The sequence below is a fragment of the Anser anser genome (genome assembly GCF_964211835.1).
Source record: "Anser anser genome assembly, chromosome: 2".
NCBI classification, from domain to species: Eukaryota; Metazoa; Chordata; class Aves; order Anseriformes; family Anatidae; genus Anser; species Anser anser.
In genome coordinates this window covers 61,977,673-62,000,873 of record NC_139721.1, presented here as the reverse complement: position 1 = coordinate 62,000,873, position 23,201 = coordinate 61,977,673, and the positions used below count along the sequence as shown (strand labels likewise).

General features: G+C 44.2%; 1 protein-coding gene and 1 long non-coding RNA gene across 4 annotated transcripts in view; one reads left to right on the top strand and one right to left on the bottom strand.

Annotated features, from left to right (window-relative positions):
- The first annotated feature begins 5,124 nt into the window (after positions 1–5,124).
- On the top strand, positions 5,125–14,379 carry LOC310893251. Its single transcript, XR_014578844.1, has 2 exons — positions 5,125–11,097; positions 11,318–14,379. It is a non-coding gene; the product is annotated as an uncharacterized lncRNA (long non-coding RNA).
- ZNF407 (zinc finger protein 407) overlaps positions 13,950–23,201 on the bottom strand; it is a 340,105-nt gene continuing 330,853 nt past the window's right edge. For all 3 annotated transcript variants that reach the window (XM_083821922.1, XM_083821923.1, XM_083821924.1), the window contains one exon: positions 13,950–16,518. In XM_083821922.1, the coding sequence (XP_083678048.1) occupies positions 15,161–16,518 (1,358 nt within the window). In that variant the 3' untranslated portion in view covers positions 13,950–15,160. The remainder of the gene's footprint in view (positions 16,519–23,201) is intronic.

Genomic DNA, 23,201 nt, shown 5'->3' with positions numbered 1-23,201 from the left:
CACAGACCCGCTTCCCCTGCTCCCAGGAGGGCTGATGGAGCAGGGAGAGGCTCTGCCACATATGCAGTGAGGAACCGGGGGGCCTGGGGGCGGGAGGGGAGACCAGGGCATCCTGATGGCAGCCAGCAACAGAGACATCTGCGTAGAGAGACTGCGGGCTTGGAGATGCCTTTGAAACAGGCGACGGTAATATTCAAGCCGGAGAAAATAGCTGACGTTGAATAGACTGAAACCTGCTTTGTGGCTTAACAAAAGTGGGCAATAGAGAGAGGCTGACATGAAACAAGTCAGTTTGCAGCAGGCTCTAAGGTTAGCATCATTAGCAAAGGGGAAAAATGATTAGCAGTAAAAAGCAAGACATTAAAAAGAGATTTAAAAGGAGAGACAGAGGGAGCTAGGGGATGAGAGGGTGCTTTATTTGTACCTGAGGAAAATAAAAGAGGTTCCTCACAGACACATTTGAATTCTCCCTGCTGCCTTTGCACACAGAAGTTTTATGAATATTTACCTTTCTCATGGTTTGGGGAAGTATAAATTCTTTGGCATGGGCACTGAAACCTGAGAACAGTTTCTCCCGCCTTTATGCAGAGCATTCATAAGAAATCAGGAGCCGAGAGCATCCCAAATAGCGTCCGTCCTGCAGACAGGTACTTTCTCACTCATCTGCTGAGATGCACGAAGACTGACACCCAGGGCTGCTGGAGCTCATTGGGCTGGGCTGGTTTGTAAGATAAAGCTTTTGTTGGGTTAACCCGGTAGGACTCAGTTCTCAAGTCACAAAGCGATGTTAAGTTGTGCTTAGGTTCCTAGGTCTCAGGAGAGCATTTGAAAACGTCACCTCTGAGTCACTTCAGGTGGCCGATCAGGGTCTTTGTCCTGAGCTGGGGATGGGGCATAATCAAACAGGGCTTCTTTCTTTGCACTTATGGGGAGCTTTAGCAGCATTATCATGGGGACAAGGGAGGGGAAAATTTGTTTCTGGTGCCAGGAGACTTTTTAACTATGTCTTTTGGATTACAGGCATATTCGGGTTAGAGCATCTTTACCAAAATCAGTGTAAAGGGCCAGACTGGTGCTCTAGGGCTCATGCCACATGGCTGGCGACACGCGGAGATGCTCTCCAGACCCGGCCTGGTCGTGCAGCAGTGCTGGAGCAGGCAAGGGCTCCCATGATTTACTTGCACCTCCTCTGAGTTTCATGTACATACTGGAGAAACTGTCTTCATTGGCTCAGGCAGGAAAGATCACACTTTTGAGCCATATAAACGTTTATCTTTTCCCAGAGGATGGAAATGACAAGTAGGTTCCCCTCTCGCACTCCTGAGGAGAAGGCATCTTAGCGTTTATCCCACAGTAAAAGAGTGGATCTGAGTTCGGTGGCCAGGAGAAGCCGACAGCATCAGCGAGGCCATCCATCACGTCTGGTGCACAGCCTTTAAATAGGGACTACGAGGTGACCCCAAATGCACTTCCACTGGTGACCTAAAACGGCATTTGTGTCCCAGTGTAACACCTCTGCCAGTGCCAGAGAGGACTCCATTCACCCTTCAAACGGCTCCTTCCCTAAAATAAAGACATCCACAGCCATGTCCTGCCTGCTGCCCTCCCACAGTTCTGCCTCCAGGAGATGAAAACACCAGCTCCCCATCTGCCTTGGCTGGGGCTTGTCTCACTCACAGGCCCACGGTTGTGCTGGGGACACCTCAAACGCTTCTCGGCTGGAGAAGAGAGGAAAGCCGGGCCTCACAGCTGTGTGTTGAGTGACATGCAGCAGAGCAAGCAGTCGGTGCGCTGTGACGGGCCCCACAGACCTCATACGTCCGTCGCATGAGCTGCCGAGGTACTGCTCCCCCAACGAGCAGCCCCCGTCCCATCACCGCAGGCCCAGAGGGGCTCAGGGCAGCTGTGGGGCTGCTCCCTGCCACCACTCCTCCCGTCCACCTTCCTTCCTCCTGCTCTCCAGGCCAAGGGGCCCGGTGGTGGTGTTGTCCCCGACAAGCCACGTCAGGCTGGGTTCGCTATTTTCGGACGGGGAGGCCCGGAAGGAAAGAGGAGAGACGTGGCAGTAGTCCCTGGGGGAGGTCTCCCACCTGCTCAGCAGGAGCGCCTACCTCCATGGGAGCTCCCTCTTTCCAAGCCAGAGCCCGTGAGGGGTTAAGTAGAGCCCCACAGGTCAAATCCTGCGTAACTCCGGGCGCTGCCCTCTCATGAGTCCCGCTGGCAGCCTGCTGTCATGGAATTACGGCCACGGCGAGCTGTAACCGGCAGTGGGTCACACAACAAATGTGACTGGCCAGGGCTGGTCTCTGCTCCCGCTCCTTTTCTGAGGGATTGCAGAGCTCCGTCCCTCCCAGCTGTCTAGCTCTGGTCTTTGTCTGAAAACCGAGAGGTGGAAGCATGGTGTGCTAAACCCCAGTCCTATAAAAGCACTTACTTAAGCACACAGTTGTCTTTTATCTGCCGAACGAGCATGTTGGCTCCAGTGTCACTACTTGTGGACATAGCGTATGTGCCTGCTGAATTCCTGAATCTGGTCCTAATCCATCACACTGGCACGAGCCTTTGGAGACTACAAGTAAAATACTAATGGAAAGAAATATGGAAATGCAATTTTGATACACCGATGAAAGAAAATGAGTGCTGATTATGAGAGCTGTCAGCTCCATCCTTCTCTCATCTCGTGGTGTCTGTGTGAATAGAGAAATCAAATTAAAAATGCTTGAATGTGTGCAGGAGCTCAAAGGGGAACATACTGATCTGCAGATAAGGTCAGACACGGGCCCTCTGGTTTTTCAGCCGGGGAGGGACTTCAAATGTGTGTACATGAGGGAGCGAGCATCTCCAACTCTGGCAAAAAAGGGGACCCTCTCTTTGTTCTTACTCACGAGAGATACATTTTAAAACTTGGATAACAAAGATCAGCTGCCACAAGCACCTATAGACAGCACACCCCTGGGTGATCCTGAAAATGAGTCGCCCCCAGATAGCCTTTTCTGAGGGGAGACAGGGTGAAAGAAATGGCAAATGTCTGCTGACCACAATCAGGCAGGAGCAGCGCGAGGCATCCTCTGCCCATGGAAATCACACGGAAAAGGCCCACTGGTGGGCCTGAGCTCACACCTGTGGAGAGCAAAGAGGGCCCTGATTGCCCCTCTGAGACAACAGGATTTTTGTTAATGGCATCAAGAATATCCATTGCACGGATGTTAACATTTCCCCCAACTTCTCTATCCAACTTTTTTGTCTCCTGAGAGTGTTCAGACTAAAGAAGTATTAAAATATCATTTTCTCTCTGTGTCCCTTTTTATTTTTGCATTTCATCTTGAGGCCCATCGCTGTTACTTAAAGGGAAGAAATAGGCTTTTGACTGGAATAATGACAATTTGGTGGCCATCATTTTGCTCTGTTATGGATCTATGCCTTTTTCTGTTATACATGATTTCAAAGGCTGGTGCTTAGATCTTAGGCAGGATAAAGCCAATGTTTGCTTCAGAAGAAATTTCTTTGGGAAGAGTACTTTTTTTGTAATCATAGAATGACATATTGGTCTTGGGTTATAAAAAGAATTTTATATTTAAACGCTATCTCTGAGATATGTGCTCCTTTTACTCAGCTATAAGCTAAGCAAAACAGAGAGAGAGAGAGAGAGAGAAAGGGAGAGAAAATGAATTAGCTTGAACTTTTCCTGGGATAAATATGGTCTGATCTTTTAAGTTCAGTTCATCCAAGCAATCTCACTGAAATCAGTGGGGTTTCCTCCACGATCTTGGAAGCAGCCCTTGGCCCCATACGGCTCAGCAATAAAAACTGCTTTCAGTACATTAAATAAACTTGACTGGAACTAGAGTCGGGACTCAGCAGAGCACCCGGCTCTCTGCTGCTATGCACAGGGAGCACGCTTGGTGGTGGCACTGGGGTGAGGAGCTCCATGCATTTTCCCATCCCTCTTTGGGGCACACTGCAAAGACAGACACGGCACTGGCCACAGCTGCCCACTGCTGGCCCAGGGCTCCTGGCCCATCCACCGATGTGTCCCTGAGATAACCTCGTGACTTTTGGATGGGGAAGAAGCAGGTCACCATGCCACCAACATTCCCACCATACCCAAATGGCTGACACAGAGAGACAAGTGGGGAGGTGGCTCCGCTCGGTCCGAAATGGTGACATTGATGTGATACAAGCAAAGCAACAAGGGACGAGCTGGTCTCTTGTCTGCCTGGAGTTGTGTTGAACTGGGAGAAAGAGGGAGAGGGTGCGAGTGAACGAGCCTGTGCGTGCGCAGCCGGTGCAGCGCGGGGCGGGATCTTGCCTCGATCCCTCCCTGCCCTCAACTCTAAACATTTCTTTGTATGGGCTTCAGATCATCTGCTTTTCACAGGCGTTGGAAACTAGTGGGAAAACTGAAGCCTGATTGTGACTGGAAGCTAATGTAGTCTACATGCAGCAGACATCTAATATGGTGTTATTTATTCCCATAGATCTGTTTATTTTGTTTTCAATTTACCAAACCCTGTGACACATTCCCAAAGGTGCCTTGTTGTACAATACGTTGCACACAGTAAGATATTCAGCCTAATTCACTCTTTGTTTTGTTTCAGTTCAGCTGCATGAGGGCACAAATGCGTCTGTGTTATGTCTTCTCCTGTGACTGATGTTGCAGACTATTGCCATAGGGTTTTGTGAAATGGGATCTTAGTTAATCTAGGGCATTGTCTTTGTAGTGCTAAATTCTTATTTGCAAACATAATGTTCTGGCATCAATGCAACAGGGGAACATTAGTGTTCTTTTTTTTTTTTTTTTTTTTTTTTTTTAGTTTAGAAGAGACTGTATGTACGTGTTTTTAATAAACTTCTATTCTGAGGCTTTTTTCTGCCTATTCTGCATTTGATCTGAGACATTTATAACACATTGCATCATGTCACATTGATGTCTTTAGCCAGTCAAGCCAAATATTCATAAATCCCATGTGCCCAAATAGAAAATGTACGATGCTGAGGAGAAAAGTACCTGATATTTTTTAAAGCATCCACAAGAAGGCAATTCTAGCCTTTAAGCATACATGACACACATGCACATGCCCACTCACAGAAAAGACTCTGAAAAAGTGCTCTGTTCATAGCTTTTCCACAGCCTGGAAGGATGGTATCGCTTATAAACCAATGGCTTTTCTTTGCACTTTGTTGAAAGCTCCCATGTTTTCATTTTTCTTTTATTTCAGGAACGTATTGTTATTCAGTGTGCTGGGGTCCTGGTCTGAGGAAATGCTGCAGAATCAGGAATTCCAAATTGGATGCTATTACACAACTGTGCTGCAGATAAAATTTGATGTAAACAGGATCTGGAAGAGATTTGATGAGACTGTGAAAAAATGAAGATGGGATACAGATTCATTAATAAAACAGCCTGTGGCTAGTGAACATAAAGCCTGATTGATCACAATTACTGCAGTTCATAACAGGAAAACCAGACGTTGGAGGACATACACAAGGAAAAGTCGGTCTGACATCAGAACCGAGCCTCATATATTTATTGGGTGGCAGCTACAGAAAGCCAGCCCTTGCTTGTGATGGGTATGTTTCCGTAACGGCATTTAAAGCGGTTTAATTTTCACTTCAGCAAGCTTTCAGAACTGTTATCTGAAGGGCTTTCTTAGAAACCTGCTTGGATAAAGAAAGCAGATCTCCCGCGTGTGCTTCCCAATGTGCACGCGTTCGTTTCTGGCGGAGCCGAACCGGGCGCTTCGCTGGGAATGAACACCCCGCGCGCTCCTCACACGCAGACACTGCCGCACCACCGGCTCTTACTGCGGCGAGCTCTGCTCGTCCCCTCGGAAGGGCAGCTGAGAAAGTCCCCGTGAGCTGCCACTTGCCCGAAGGGCCAGCTCCTGGCTGCACGGCTGGGTGCGTGCATCAGGTTCGCAGCCACAGCTGAGAGGTCAGCGAGGGATTTCCTTGCAGGAGCACTCAAAGCCTGGCTCTCCCCTTTGCGCAAGCTCCTAGATGTAGATGCCCGGTAGAGACACACCCATGCAGTATCATCGCTTGTATGATTAATATCCATATGAGCTCCATGCTTCATATGCAGAAATGAAAATTTGTTGTTACAGAAAACCCCAAAGCCAGCAGGAACAGCCAGGGGGCACAGCTGGGAGATGTGGCACAGCTGGGAGAACAAAGAGATGCTCTCCCCTGCCCAGTGCGCACACCAGCCCCTGCTATCTGGTTTGCAGGAACGCTGAGCACACTCACGGTGAGAGACACCCAAGGTCACGATGGAGCATTACAAGTGTGGTGTGATGCCAGGTGCTCGGAGGTTTGGATAGATGATGTCTGTTAGCTCAGATGAGGTCCCCAGAATTGTCACTCTGTAGTCTGTAGCTCTCTCTGAAAGAGGAAAAACATTTCCTCATGATACCTTAGTGGGGATAAAGGAGGAAGAAGCCACGAAGGGCTGGGAAGCACCCAGATACCAGAGTGATGAGTACCAGAAGAAATGTCCATAGGAGATGAATCATCCTGCTTCCGGAGCAGGCTTTCAGTGAATGGCATGCAATAAAGTAGGCAGAGGGCCACCCATTAAGCCATGAAGACAAACTATTGGAAAGCTGTGCACTGAGTGAGCCCTTGCACACCACCTGTGGCGTGGCAGAGTGCGGGAGAGGAGGCTTGTGTGTCTGCTGAGGAAGCAGGAGCTCAGCGCTGGCTCCAGAAAAATGCTCCTGGAAACTCCCGCTTCCATTTACTCTAAATATCAGCAGTAACTGCTGTCCCTAAGTTTTATCGTCATGGCTCCCATATGGATTTAAGGCAGCAATCTGAGCAGAAACACCCCAGACAGTGCCTAAGTGCTCCAAGCCAAGGCATACCAGCCATCCTGGTGTTTTGGAGGCACCTCTCTAGGCTTCCCTTCTCCTGCCATCCCCATCAGCTGCTGCCAGCCGCTGGTGCCACTGCCTTCTGTTCAATGTGCCACAGCAGCCTCAGCCCCTCCGCTGCCCTGGCAGGGGCGGGCGGTGGGCTTGGGACATACATGCCTCTATCTGCGTCCCCAGGCTTCTCATTGCTCTGACTCCCTCCTAATGTTCAAATAAAGCAGAATTAAAAACAGCTGAATGATCTTCATTTCAAATTCATGGGCAAGGCTTACATATTGGAACAAAAGAAAGAAAAAGAAAGAGCAAGGCCAAAAGGATGGCCAGATGTCCCTAGCAAGGGAAAAATCCTCCTGGAGCTGGGCATCTGTATTTCACAGCTACCAAACACCAGCAGTCACCACCATATGCTAAGCAGGAAACACAAACCTGTTCCATACCCCCAGTGACAGAGGAACACATTGGCAGATTGGAGAAGCTTAGCAGGATTTGGGGGAAGGTCCTAAAACTCTCTCAGTATAAGACGTGCTTGCAAAGACCGCGTTTGCAACAGAAACCAGTCCTTTCTTTGCCCTGGTGCTCCTCTGTGCTACCTGGGTGAGATGTGTCTTCTCTGCGGGTATCTTCCCTTGTGGGAATTCGGAGGTATCAGAAGCCCTTTCCTGACCTGGGGATCACCTGCAGCCCTACACTCGCTACTGCCAGATCTTCAAAGCAGCTGCTGTGTCCTGATGGCACGGCAGAGCCAGGTGAATACGGCCACACCATTGCCCGTCTCTGCCCTGGGTGCTGCTGGGGAAGGAGCGGGGCTGCATTTGGCTTGCGGATCTTTGCACCAGGTGACAGCACAGCAGGGGATTTGCACGAGCTCTCCACGTGAAACTCAATGACTAGTAGTGGAGATGCCAGGATGCCGCCCCAAGCCCACACCTCCCTGTTTGTTGGTTTCCCAGAGTGCTTGAACAGATGCAAAGTGCCCTCATGCAGTTGTGTTCTTTCTTTTCCCTACTGGAAGCAACCCCCTAATTCCTGCTTGCAAAACAGGGTTACTGTTTCCTGAAAGCCAGTTCTGCCCCCAGTGCTGGGGACTGAAAAATCTGGGTAAAGAGAGACAAAACAGCCATCACCTTTTCATGCTCTAATCTAAGGAGAAAAAAAAAAAAAAAAAAAGTCAACAAGGCTATAAAACAAACATTTCAAAGGACAAAACACTCCAAAATAAAGCCAGAACATGTATTTTAGGAGGCCAGAGTTGTTGGACTGGAAAAGCCAAAGACAGGACGAGTTGCTTTATGTAAGTAAAATCAAGTCGGTCCCTAAGAAACTGCTCTTGGCCAGCAGCAGCTCCCACTGCAAGGCCTCGGCCAAGACTGCGGGAACGGCCTTTGGCCTTAAACACACTGCTCCACACACACGGAAGTCGGAAGCTGGTTTATTCTGAATCCTTCTGGGGATTTTTCATGATTCAATCCAGAAGGGACAGGTGGGGAGGGGAGAGGTTTGGTGAAAGCAACCACGCGCACTCCTTGCTGTGTTTTAACTTGCACGGCCTGGCGCCACAGCCCAGCCCCTCTGGGCACGGCGGTCACCGAGGGAAGGACCAGGCCATCCGATCGCCGTAAGTTCACGTGCTCCTGGCTGCTGGAGCGGGGCTCAGGCTGTGTCCTCTGCCCGCAGCCTTCCTCCTCCACGTCAGGTCTTCCCCATCAACCGTTTGCCTGATGGGGTGCACAACACTTCTTCAAAAGGCCTTTTACATTGTCACAAAGCCTCTTCATGGCATTAATAACACATTATTTTATTTATATTTAAAACCCAGTTAGTTCAAAGAGTCTGAAGTGAGGCATCTTTAACCTAACCTGCTTTGCACGGCGGGCAGCAGCACTCCTCACCGTCCTTGTGGGATCTACACAGAGGACACCTGCTTTTCATGAGGATCATATGGTCTTCTCATGGGAGAGCTGGCTGCTGGCCATCTTGTGTGACCACCCTCTAGCCCAGGGAAATTTTGAGTGCTTTCATTTTTCCTTGTGGTCCTCACAGCAGCTACTCTATTATCTCATCATCTCCTTTCCCTTCCTGTTTTCTCTGCTCCTTTTTTCTCAGCCCTTGTGTGCACGACTTTGTTATGTCTGAGCAGCCATTGCTTTCGGTTCCACTTCTATTTCTGCTCTCAGAAACTCCTCACAAAGCTCAGTTCTAGCAGACTAAGAATCAAAGGCTCTGCCTCCTACGCTTGGTGTTGCTCATACTTGTCTGACCAGATGTCCCCTGGTGACACTTCACTTACCCAACCAGACTTCCCAAGGAGCTGTAGGGCTTCCAAAATCTTCCTGTTGACCATTTAGTGGGTCTTGAAGCCCACGGCTACTTGAGTAACAAGGGATGCGACCCACTGGAGATAATAAATCCATCACTTGTTCTTCTGCTCCTTGCATATCAAGGTGGATCACTCCTAAGCATGACAAACTGTTGACATGAGCCTGTGGGCAGGACCTCCTGGAAGCTGAACCACCGCTTGGTAAAGCTGCAGTAGGGAATGAGGATTCAGGACAGTACCAGCAATCAGAGGCTGGGGGAGTATGGAAGGAAAACCACTCTGGCATTAAGCTATTGTTCCCCAGCAGCCTGCTAGTCTTACTAATCCCAAACTCCCAGAACACCATGGTGCTCAGTTAATTATGACCTTCCAGGCAGGGCTACATGTTACAACTGATCATTCAAAATAGCCTTGATAAATGTTTCTGCCAGAGGACAAGAATATATTTTAAACACGGTCAGGTGTCCAATTATGTAGTAGGACATACTTCCATCTTCTGAACTAGTTGTTCATCATACTTCGATTGTACGATACATGCTGGATCAACCTGCCTGCCATGGATCTTCCCCCTTCCACCACTACTCCCAAACCCTTATTTAAGATTATCCTACTACAAAAATGGCAAAGGTACTTTTGTATGAACGGAGTTGTTAGAAGCTACTGGCTAATGTTCTTCCAAGTCAAAAATTATCTTCCGATGATGGTGAGAATCCCATTAAATGCTACCATTTTGAAAAAGAAAAGTTTTAAATAGTCACTGTGTTCCAATTTTATTTATTTATTGATGGTTGACGAGAAGTCTGCCTTGCTTTGCTGGGCATATTAAATATCTTTACATGTAAATAGCTGAAAACAAGTAGCCCTTTAAAGAAGTACCTAATATGCACAGCCATGGAAGAAATTAGTTAGTCCCTGGCCGAGGGGACTATTAGCTATTTCTATTAGCTTTATCTAACACACATAAAAGACCTTGTGTTGCCGTCCCTGTCACACACAAGCCGGATTCCACAGTGACTGTATTTGGTCTTGCATGCCTATTCTCTACATAGTTTTACTTGCCATTCGCACAAAAGATAAACAGACACACATGTGCTTATATATTTTGAAGAGCATATTTCCTCATACTCTACAAGAGATTTCTTTCAGTACCCTTTTATCATTTGCAATTGTGCCCTTGGAAGTTTTAGCAATATTTGTTTCAAATAAGTTTATTTTTGTATGATTGATTGAAATCTCAAGCTGCAATTAAGAAAATTGCAGCAAGAACCATTAAAGGGATAGCGTCATTTTCTCCCCTTTCCACTAAAATGTCAGGTTTCAATGTCACCGCCAGATAACCCAATCGCGTGCTTGTACACCGTTCACCCGGGCTGGAGTAAGCGTAAAACCGTCTGGAGAACTAATTACAAATGACTAAAAATAATGACACGCGGCAGAAGGAAAATGAAAGGCCCCAGTCCTTATTACTTAACCGCTGAGGTGTGTGTGCGCGGTAACGCAGGCTATTGTGGAGCAGTCTGTTTAGTAAATACACAAACATCCATCCCCACTTGTAGATTAGCCCCGGTCCCTCCCCCATCTCCCTCTGTCTCTCTGCCCTTTCTTTCTCTCCAATTATAAACCAGCACCAGGTTTTCTCATCAGCCATCTCCATGTCTCCAAATGGCTTTTCAGTGTCAGGCCTATCAGGAAATTAACTCATCATGCAGTGACAGCTGCTAATTTTTTCCCCTTACATGTCAGATGGATCGCCTGCTGAAGCTAATAATGAATCACCAATCCCTGATTAGAAGGTGCTTCCGAAACATATAACTGCCATCTGAGCTAACTTTTTTCTTCATATAAAATGATATCACCCTAGAGGAGTAGAAAACGAATTGTATTCTTCAACAAGATGGAACAGGGGTAGGCTGTTTAAGTAGGCCGTGTGCTATCTTAAATTATGGGCTAATATTGCACAGTAAAATAAGTGAAAACTCCCAGCTCTTTTTTATTTTGCCAAATGAATGACCTTTTTTTTTTTTTTTTCCCTGTTACTTAATGCTTCCACCAGAACCAACTTTGCTTCAAATTTCAGGAGTGGCTTTTGTCTTCATCCCCCTCTCTTTTTTTATTCTGTTTACAGTGTTTGTGCTCAGGAAGTCTACTAAGCAGGCGAGGGTGGAAAAAAGCACCACAAGTTGCTTACCAAGGCACACGTCTGCCCAATACAAGCTCCTTGCACTGCTCCGCCTGTAGCTCAAATCCCATCCATCAAGCCCTGTGATTTTCTGGAGGGGACCAACCTGCATTTTAAGCTCAGCTTTGGCTCAGGGATGGCCTGAGGCACAGCTTCAGCAGGCAGACACTCCTACAGAGATTACACAAGCTGAACCCGCTGCCCACAAAGATCACAAATATATTTCTTCCAGGACCTCACAGCTAACATCTCTGGTATTAAAGCCGCATTTATAAATGACAGCAGCGCTTGCAGCACTATGCACAATTCACATGTGCATACCTTAGCACATCAGCTATTGGCTCTGGCTCCTCCAACTTCCATAGCAAAGTGCAGCTGGTAGTCAGGCAGAATGGTATGTAGCTGTGGGCACTTTGGGCTTTGTTGTTGGGTGTTTTTTTGTTTGTTTGTTTGTTTTTTATAGGAAATATTTCTCTAAATATCGTTTCCAGCTATCTCTTATCTCCCATTTCTCCCAAAAGATGAAGCTTGAATTCAGGGGCCAGGAGACACTGCCTCAGGAGGTGTATATCTGATTCCTAAGAAACAGAGGGTGAAATTGCTTGCCAGAAACAGCTCTTTTTTTTCCCTCTGGTTTTGTTTTGTTTTGTTTTTCCACTGTTTTGTTGTTCTTGTTCAGTTTTGGTGGATTTATTTATTTTTTCCTGCGTACTACTTTAACGCTCCCTAAATACTTACATTTTTACCTGTTTGGCATTGTATGCTCCAACTTCAGTAATGCTTAATCAAAATGGACAGCAAAGAGGAGATTAAAGCCAATGGTTCTGGCAGTCAGAACATCGGGAGGCAAACAAATGGCACAGGAAAGCTGCACTTTGAGCAGTTGCTTCCATTACAGTGTAACTCTTGATTTTTTTTTCCTGGAGACAGAGTCAGCTGAAGCCGTTCAAACACCAAAATACGCTTTGAGGAACTGAAAGGCTGCCTGGGCCGCACGCCTTCCTGGATGCACCACACGAGTCCTGCTGTGCTCTGAAGGTGGGCGCTACCTGCAGCAAAGGCCTCCTGCGGCCCATCAGCCTGCTCCCCGACTCCGGCACCGCGCGTGGACCATCCTGGTGGCCCAGGTCCTCTTCAGGTGCTGCTCCTGAAGCATCCACCTCCCTCTGCTGCCTCCTTCCCAGGGCAGAGGGCAGGACAGAGGCTGGCAGGCCCACGGAGCGCTCCCGCTGATCTCCTCCCGGCTTACGGTGAGGTGCCAGGAGCGTGGGCACAGAAGGGGGACGCGCGCCGGAGACGAGTTTCCTCAGCCTCGGGATAGATCTGCTGTAACCTCGGCTCCGGGCGCGTCACAGACAGCATTTCAGCATGGGGTTGAGACGGCGCGTGGAGTCCTTAAGCAGCCTGTCTGCACAGGAATGAATGTCATCCTTGATTTCTAATGTTACATTTGTAGGGCACTAATAAGTTAACTTCAAAGTGCACATTAAAAAGAAGAAGGAGGGAAAAAAAAAAAAAAAAAAAAGCACTAGAAAGAAATTAGCTCTCCTGATCAGGCTGCACTCGGAGAGAAGTATCGTTAACCTGAGCTTCCAGGTAATTACAGCACACGGCAGGTTAGTGAATCCTTCCAGTACTCCCAAGCACAGGAACACCTACCACAGGTTTTTTTTATGCAAAGGTCTGCTCTTTTCATTGTGCATACAATGTGATTGCTGGTTTGACACTGCAGGCTACACTGGTTTTATGAAGGATTAAATGCCACCTGAGACATATTTATCCTAAATAAATCACAAATGGTAAACTGCAGCATGTCAGTGTCAACACCCTGTACTGCAGCAGAAAGGTTAGCCATACAGGACTAAGCACAGCAAAGAATTAGCATCCAAGCTGCAAGACCACAGGGCTACAGTTAACAGGAGGAATGATCAAGAAGAAATATTTCCACTGAAAAACATTCAGTTTTTTGAACATCTGTGAGAGTCTTGCAGAGGGCCATCATTTTGTAAAGGTCACCTTTTTCCTGATAACAAACGGGAGTTGATCCTGTCACTGTTTGCTGAAGACAGTATTTAAGAGTAAGTGAACAGCCTGTCACTTTTAAGAAAGATGAGCAAGTCAAACTCGGCTAATTATGAATCTCCATGTCTAACTTGAAATTTACTTTTTTGGGGGTCTGACAAAGACATAACCTTAATTCCTGGAAAATAATAAAATTAAAAAAAAAAAAAGAGAGGAGAGAGAGAGAGAGAGATGAAAAGACAGCAGGCTCTTATAGCCCCAGAATGAAGCACCTTTTCTAAGTAGCTCTATCAGAAAATACATTTTTAAACAGTTCCTTCAAGAAGGAACTATTGTTTTGCCTCACCCCAACTTTCTCACAGTTGATAATTTTAAGATATTAAACATGATAGGAAACCCAGTTATCTCTAGAGTCAGCATGGCTTATACCCTAAACACTTACACAATTATATTAAGCATGCATGAGGCACACTTCAGAAATTAGATTCTTTTATCTTTATCTAGCTAGCTAGCTTGAGAAAGGAAAAGAGAAAATGCACAGACATAACAGATAGCATTTGTTTGCTCCTGCTGAATGCCAGTTCTGTTTATTGCTTAATATTAAAAATCATGATGCTTCATTTTAATGCTAACATTTTATTTGAAAGACAAAAACAAACAAACAAAAAAACCTTGCCAGTTTATACTTTACATTTTTTTAAAAAGAAACAAAAGCAGTTGTATTGTGAAACAAATCTCTTCAACATGAACTTGCATCGGACAATTGCAGTATATCCACAACTAAATAATTGACATTCTGGACTAAGCAAGAAATACAAGGTCACCTTTTTTTTTTTTTTCTACTTGTTAATGTCAATGTCAGAATTTTCTTCAAAAATCCCCCATAACATTTCAAAAGTCGCTCACAAAATGAACTGCAAAATGGTATTTATATGAAGCACTATTTATAAGAAAAGCAAAATACTGACAGTGAGAATATTTTTTTTTTTTAAAAAAAAAAAGCACATTTCATATGTAGGACTCTCATCTAAATTTAAGTGGAAGATACAGGCATCAAGTTATTTTTTCTGAATGTGTATAATCAAGAATTTTCTGAAATGTAGCAACTCTTCCCTAGGAAAAGTCTTATGCAATACCATGAAAGACTAAGCTACTATTAAAAAATTTGATTCCAGATGGAGAAAACACTTAATTTGATGACATATGTTTCACCACAGATATTTTAAAGTAAGATTCTAGAAAGCAAAATGTCACCTGTTCTTCTTTAAAATAAAGAAGGGCACCAATTACAGTATCTAAGCTTACCTGATCACCTTGTCATTGTAATGATGCACTTTTTGTAATTTTTTGCTTATTTATCTGTTTATAAAATATACATGTAAGTGAAAGTATTTTACTCTTGTGATTATGATAGACAAAAAAGAAGGCAGGGATTTACCCTGAGATAAAACAACAGTTGAAAAAAAATAAACCAGTGAACAGAACAATACCTACAGGAGAGGAGGGGGATATTTTTATCCTCTTTTGTGTCCTAACGCATTTGCTTTAAAATAATCCCCTATAATAATTCTCAGAGCTATTGTAACAAGATTGTACTATCCTTTTCAGTGAACTCCTCCTAGTAGCTGACCTTCACCTCCCACAGGGTGCATATTTGTTACCTGCCTATGAGGATATTGTATTGAGAAGGTTTTACAGAAGTTGTTCCAGGAATACAGCGCCTCCATGGATCTGATCACCTGCATCAAGCCTATGAGATAAAGCTCTTCATGCTTCTTGTACTTCGTTTTCATCTCCCTGGCCCTGAACTACTTGTGAGCCACCCTCCGTATAAATGACCATGCTTGTTAACTGTTCTCCTGCTCTATCAGGGGATGCAGCTTTTGCTTCTATAGCAGTACCAGCCTGCAAAATCTCTTGAGACCCAGCTGTCTCTATCACAGCGTGCGAGTACACACCAGGTTCATCCTGCATGTCTGGTGGCAATTCTGTGACAATGTAGTGGGTTGCACCTTCCGAGAAGTCACCATCAGAACCCTGAACCATGGCTTGAGCTATTTCTTCAGTGACGATAATCTGTGATATTTCCCCATCTGAATCGACTAAATCCATGTGTTCACTCTGGACACTGAGCGCATGGCTACCGGCTTCCTGCATAATTATCTGAGAGCCTTCTCCAGCTACCATATGCACAGTCCCCTCCTCATTTACAATGACCTGAGTGACACCTTCTTTCATCAGCTGGTCGGCCGCAGCCGTATCACATACAGCAAAATGTAATACTCCTTGGACCATTTTCTTGAAGGCAGCCTGAGCTCTCTCCTGAGATGCAATTATAGCCGATGGGTGCATGACCTGCGTCACTACTTCCATAGGTTCGGTATCTTCCTGAGTCTCCTGAACTTCGTGGAACATTTGTATTTCTTGTCCCCCTGCATCACTGGGGATACTGGGCGCCTCTGGGTTTGGCATTTGCAAGAAATCTTTGTGACTAGACCTGCTTCTGTCAAGGAGTCCAGATTTGGTTTCCACTTCGCCCAGCTCCGTTACAGCACAAAGCAAGGCATCTAACGCTGACGAGGAGTCTTGGGGATGGACTGTAGCTTCAGAAGCATCTAAAACTTCTTGTTGCATTATCTGCTGCAGTACAGCACTACTGGAGTCAGGAACTGCATCTATAGGAACGGCCTCCTCCATCTCGGCTCCTGTTACAGCACCTTCAACCACCACCACCTGCGTGGCACCGTCTGCTAGCTGCTCGGTAAGTATCTGCCCTGGAACCACACTACTCACGTGCGAGCCGTTTTGATTTGTGGCTATGACTTGCCCATCCTCTGTAATATGGACGACCCTGGCCATCTGACCAGCCATTGCTAGAGTCTGAAGGGTAGCTGCTGCCGTTTCTTCCGCAGAGACATCAATTGCAAAGTCGCCGTCGTATCCTTGAATAATAATAACTTGCTGAACTTGTTCAGGCGACTGTGGCTGCCTTCTGCTGCCCCGAAAGGCCTTCTCTTTAGCTGGAGAAACCTCTCCCAGTGCTGCTGCAGTAAAAGGACTCGCAGTTTCCACAAAGGTTGCTCCTTGCCCCTTCAGCCGGCACTCATAGGACTTGGATACAATGCCTGCAAGACAAAATATGCTGTGAACACGGTATCATGGAAAATATCGGTTCATTACTTTAACAAATTGTAGCTTAAATGGAAGAAAATTCGTTGACAATTTTTAGATTTCACTGGCAGAAAACACAGATAAAATGAGCAAGCGAACAAAAACAATTTGCATGTTTTCCAAATAACATATTTACAGGTTGAAGTAATTGCTGAGTTTAACAATGCTGCAGCCTATTAACAATTTAAATGTGTTTTTTTAAAATATGCTGTACAAAAAAGCCCAGATAAATACAGTATACAGTTAAAAGCCATTAACACATCTTTTATAGAAAATCCTATTGGTGATACTTGGGTACTTTGGCAACGAATTTTAGGATCGTATGTTACTTTAAACATATCTGGGTGTGAAAAACTGTGGCTGATCTTCTTAATACCCTGCTTTTGTTGGCGAGGTAATTGCCATGCTGTCAGCTTGATGCCGTTGTCTTCCCCTTTATTTTCCACCCAGCATCTTCTCCAGCACACCTTACTGGCTCGGTTCACTAGCCTAGTTACCTGGAGAAAACGCTCGGCAGTCCTCTCACCCTACGCAGGATATTTTATGCAACTATCACCCAGAGAAACCTCAATTACACTTCTTAATTACTTCTACGTGAAATCAATTAATAGATAAAAATGCCTTTACCTCCACGTTGCAACTGCTTATTTTGCCACTCAGTCTGCTTTTGGGTCAGCGAAGGCTTCCTCCTCCATTCTCAACACTAGCTGTGACGCTTCGGCAAAGCAAACGATGCCCAAGGCCACACAAAGCCAAGCCCATCACCCTCAAAACACGGCCTCGGGGTTACCCTGCCGCCCTTCTTGCCTTCCAGGAGTTTAGGCAGACATGACTGACTGCACCCTGTGAGCAGCCCCGTGGCAGAACAGCTCAGCACTTGCTGTCCCCTTGTCATGGTGCCATCCCCAAGCCCCACTGCAGCCCCTGCAGGCCCACAACCGGCGCACACAGGTAAGAAAGTGGGACCCAGACACTGAGATCAGGGCGAGGGTTTGGTGCCAGGTGGGCCTTGGGAAGGCTGATGAGGCCCCTGATGCTGAGGCTGTCCACACCCACGCTTTAACTGTCAGGCCCCGATCCCACAGAGAACTGCACTGGGCTCTAAGAACCACAGACTCCTCTGCTTGAAGGTAAGTTCACACTTACGAGATGTGCTACACTGAGACTGAGCACTTGGCATCTTGCAGCCTCTAGCAAGTTGATATGCTAAGGTGAGTATCAAGCTAATATTCCAAGGTAACACCAGTGCCTAAAAGACTGGGCTCTTGCTGGCATCTATCTATCCATCTATCTGTTATTTTTTCTATTACAAAGCTTCTGGTGGAGAACTGTGCTATGAAGCACAGGTAATCGTGTTAAGCTGAAAGGCTGCAAATCACTTTCAGAAGTCTCAGCTGACGTTACACAACTTTCTCCATCTTAGTTTGCGAGGCAGGTTATCTTTGGAAAAGAAAATTAACAATTTAAACCATTAGAGTGTTTCCAAGTGATGCTGCGTGATGTATCTGGCACATACAATTGAAGTACATTTTGTCAGGCGTAAGCTGTGAGGAGGCTTACTGTGGTACGACTGGTTCTTATCCCCACTTTTCCTCTTCTCTCTGTAGGCACTGACATTCACGAGACCCCCCAAAGAGCAGAAAAATAGGAAGGGGAAATCAACATAAAATGACAATTATCTTAGCTCCTCCACATTTTATAATAGAGTAGAAGTAATTAATTCTCTCAGGAATCTTGCTTTGTTGACATGATAAAAGAGGAGCCTGGCAGTGATGTGGCACAAAATCAAAATAACTCTACAAATCACGCATTTTCCACAGGATTTCAAAATCAAAATAACTCCGCGATCATAATTTTCACATGCGTGCATCAAAATCATGACATCTTTCCCCTAAGATAATTATAATTTATGTACAGGACACAGCGTCGCTGCAGCGAGGAGAAGCTCCGGTCTGGGGAAGGGAAAGAAAAAGGAAATCCATCCTGTTTTCATCTCCTAAAATAATTGCTGTACCCATGAATCTGTGCTGCGCCGGCCTTTACCGTGCAATTGAACAGGAAGTCTCCTGGGTGAAGAGCTATCCAGTGAATCCCTCGCAGCGCTGATAATTATGCCATTCTGACTGCTTACTTAATCTATTTGAATCCAGAGGTGAGTTAAGCCACTTCCTGACCATTAAAGTAAACTACATGGGTAAATACTGCTGTCACTAAGGGGTGTGATGAAGCTTAACTACACCAACATCTTAACCTCAGCTCGGTGCAACCCCAGCTATTCCATCACAGTTCATAAATGCGATTGCAGGTCCATCTTTTGATTCAGCAATTTAATAACTTCGAGTGCTGTCAGTACTGCTTTGAAAAATGGCTCCTATAAAATGTAACAGCCTCAATCAGATTGTAAAAGATTCACCCACTGAAGATTCTTCCATTTCAACTATAATGAATTAATGTTGAGCTATGTAGAAGTTCAAGTGTCATTTAAACTAATGTGAATCTACTGTAACTTTAAATTTTTACTGGACTATGACCAAGAATTTACTGGGAACATCAGCTTCAATTTTAGTGATTTTTCATGGTAAATATGAATTGCAGATTTTACTGGTTTTCTTTTGTTTTACCAGCGAAAAGCCAAGTAGGGAAGATATTTAGAAAACAACATGTTTTGAGGCTTAGCTGCTATTTTGACTTTGAAACAGCACATTTCTATAATGGAGCACTGCTATCCAACACAACATTTGCAGGAATTTTTATGTATTTAAGGAACATGTCACATTATTGGACTGTATGTAGCAACAAATCATGTTGTCCTACTAAATTCAGCTTGCCTCTCACCCCCTCTTAAAAGCCGGCAAAGAGAAGGGGTAAGTGTTGGCTGACATGGCAAACATAAGCTGCAATACAAGCCCACATTAATATTAGGAAAACTGGACTTGTTGCTGATTGCATGTCACTGCAAATTAAGAAGATACACAAATAGGCATTAAAATGACAAAATATAATGATATGAGAGCTCATATTCAGACAATTTGTAAAGAGGTGTTTCATATCTAGGGGTGCAATGATCACAGAATTGGTTTCTTTCCAAGAAGTCTGTCATTTCAGCAGGACCATTATTTATCAGTTGGAGTCCTGAGCGACTGTTAGTTTTTTATTTGAAAATGTCAGGATTTTTTAGACATTAAATCCATATTCGCAGGTTATTTTAATTCTCAGAGACCACAAACTCCCAAAATAGGGCTAAAAGAAATGCTTTGATGTTTAATGTGCTTCTGGGAAACTACAAATAGGGTTTAGTACCTTTTTCCCTCTCTTTTCCTCGGTACCTGACTTCCTTTTGTGTGTCTGTTTTATTCTTTTGTTACTGTCATCATTTGTTCCCCACAGAATAAATACCTTATTCTTTTGTTAAGCGTACATTTAATTAAAACGTACAGGATTTGTGCAGTAAACTCGAATGAAACAAATAAAACAAGGGCCCCCTCTCTTGAAGGCATACGTTGTGAATGAAAAATGTCATTACAGACTAAAAAATTTTGCAGTAAACAGGGCCTACAGAGAGAAGTTTCCCCCGTAATGACATCCATAAAATACACAAATGGCACTTTTAGTACCATCCTGAATATGGCATTTTCTGTGCTCTACACACAATCTAAATGGTTTGATCATAGAGCATAATACTCCATTGGGTTTATAGAACAATCAATGTTCCATAAAATGATGTATTTATCCAATAGTAGGCTCAGCAGTTACTGGTGTATGACATTGTAGGACACTGGCTTTGTACTGTTCAGCAGCACACATGCTGGCTGTAAAACTTATCTAACACTACTTCAACAACTTCATCTCATCTGTGTCAAGTAATTTGTTGAAGCCTCAGCTTGGTTTAAAAAAACTTGTAATAAAAATTCATAGGATTTTCAAGAGAATGAAAGCTGATGACAATAGAGAGGTCACATTGTGGCGCCACGCGAGGGGTCGGGGGTCAGCTGCAGTTCTAAAACAGAAAGTAGATTTCATGCATCGTGTAGCAGATAAAGATGGCATTAAGGAGACTTGTCTCAGAAAGAAATGCGTAATGTGTTAGGAAAGTCTCTGCTAATATTATATGTAAAGCACCACTTTGCTCTCCACCAGCCGCCTCTTCAGAATTTTGAACCTTGCCCAAAAGTTGTAGCAGTGGCTGTGCACGGTGAGGCTGGGCTGAGGATATCCTTCACAAGGAGCACCTTTAGGACAAAGCACTAAGCCATAGATGAAATAATCTGTTAGGATGACGGAAATGATCTGTATTTACACAGCATGCTTAAAACAGCTATTTTGCCTTTCCTGCAAAAGTTCCAGGTGACCTGATTTATAGCACCCTATTTGGCAACAGTTCATTTTTCATACTTTGGTGATTAGGCACATTATTTACTGATACATACAAATATTTGGTATCTATTAAAATGCAATGAATATTAAATAATGTGAATGCAAAGAAACATCTTTTCTTTCAACTAAATGCAACCTTCCTACAAGATATCGAAAATTCAACTTACATTGGCTATCACTTGAATGAGCAACTGATGTCTTTATTTCAAAAGTTATTGTCTATTTGTCTATGTAACAATAAAATATTTTGACTGGTATGGTAAAAGCCCACCATCCAAGTTCATAAAGGAATAATTTAGGCCCTGATCCAGCTCCAAATTTCTGCATTTTTTCTTTCATTCATTCATTCTTTTTTTTTTCCTTTTTGTAACGATCTTTAAATAAAGTGCAGTCTAAGAACTGTAGCATGACTATTTTCTTGATTTTTGGAGGCCATAATAATAAACCACATTTTTCAGATCTCTTCCTTAACCATAGTAAAAGCTATTCTTTTTCTTTTCTAAGGTGTTTTTTCTAGTTTTTTTTTTTTTTTTTTTAAATGTACAAGCAATAGAGGGGCCAGCATTTTCAAAAACAGCTAGTTAAGCTACTAAATAAAAGAGGTTGTGAAGGCTCATTCATATCTTCTACTGAAGGAAGAAAATAGGATGGGTCAAACCGAGAAGTGAAATAAATCAGCAAGCCAAAAGGGCTCTGTCAGACTTATTATGTCCACAAAGGCAGCATATATTTGTAAAGCAGTACAAATAGATATACCTATAGGGAACTTAACCAGCTCCCTAAGAGACATAAAAAAATTCCACCACTGACAGAAGGTACGTAAATGGTAATAAGAGAGAGATACCAATGCAGTAAGGGTTTTTTCTTTTCAGTATATTTTAACTGTAAAAAGAAAATTAAATACCATAACCAATTCCAAAATACTGTGAGTAGTTCATCCTATACTTAAAAATCCAGAAATGTCATGTTTCAGGCTAAAACTCAAAACATCCTTCGCTTCTAGCTTTATCCTTTGTCCTCCATCATGTTTAGAAACTTCAAGGTCTTCTAAGAATTGCTTGTATAAAGGATGAAGCACTAACCTTTCAGGTACCTTAAGCAAAGTGGCAGATGTCCATTTAGCTTTCTTAAAATGTAAAAGGAAATAATTTTGGATTTTTTTTCTTCTGATAACCAAACTGAAATTTTCTGCTTGTTATTTTGACATTGCATACCTTACAGGACTATGTCAACAGCAACAACAGAGAAGCAAAACAAGAAACAGCCAGCAAAATAAATAGCTGGGCCATTCAGTTACGGTGTTTAGGTTTGGTTTGCTTTGGTTTGGTTTGGTTTCCTTCCAATATCCAATTAACCTTTGGGAAAAGGCCTTCTCTGTGAAAAATTTCAGCTTCTCTTTTCTTGCGCTTAAGGTCAAAAATGAACTCCATAAAGCCTAGCGTTACAGAAGCTACGCAAATAAAAAATGTATGTACTGAAACTGCCACTGACCACGGTAAACAGGTAAGGTGTTAATGCATAGATTTTACAACTGCCCAATGCGCACAGTGCCAGACTTTCTTGTAGACTACCTTTCCTCTTTACACACTTGCCACCATACAGGCTTTATCTTCTCAAGTCCTGCCTGGGAGCAAAAGCCTCACTGAGGCATATACAGCAATTACCAGTATGGACAAGTAGCATTAGGAATGTATTTGGAGTACTTTAGCTAGCTTTTCCAAAGCAATTTAGCAGCTGGAGATGAGGGTAGCCAGCCTGGACATTTCTTTGCACACCGGCTTCAAAGGCCCTCAGTTTGGGAACAACTGACATTGATGCTACACGGATGTACTTTTTCTGCTTTAACTCCTGCAGCGTAACTGCAGTGCTTTTTAGCACTTCTAAACCAGAATCCAGATTGCAAGAGAAACCGGTTGTGCTCGGTCAGACTGCAGAATTCTGTTTCCTGGGCCATCAGAGCATATCAGATCACATGAAAAATAATAGGAATGCTAATATGAGAAAATCAGAAAACAAACAAACAAACCACAAGCTCTGATCATAAGACAAATTATCGGGATTTCTGAAATGGGTCCTAACTCAGACAGTAACTATTTTGCTAAAAAAAAGAAAAAAAAGCCCAAGCTACTTTTTGTCATTATTATCTCAGCAAGAGTTTCTGTTTTTCAAGAATATATACATTTAGATCCTGGTCTCATAAACATTTATCAAGAGTACTGCTTACTGCCATAGTTAGCCTCAATAGTCTCAAAGGGACTAAACA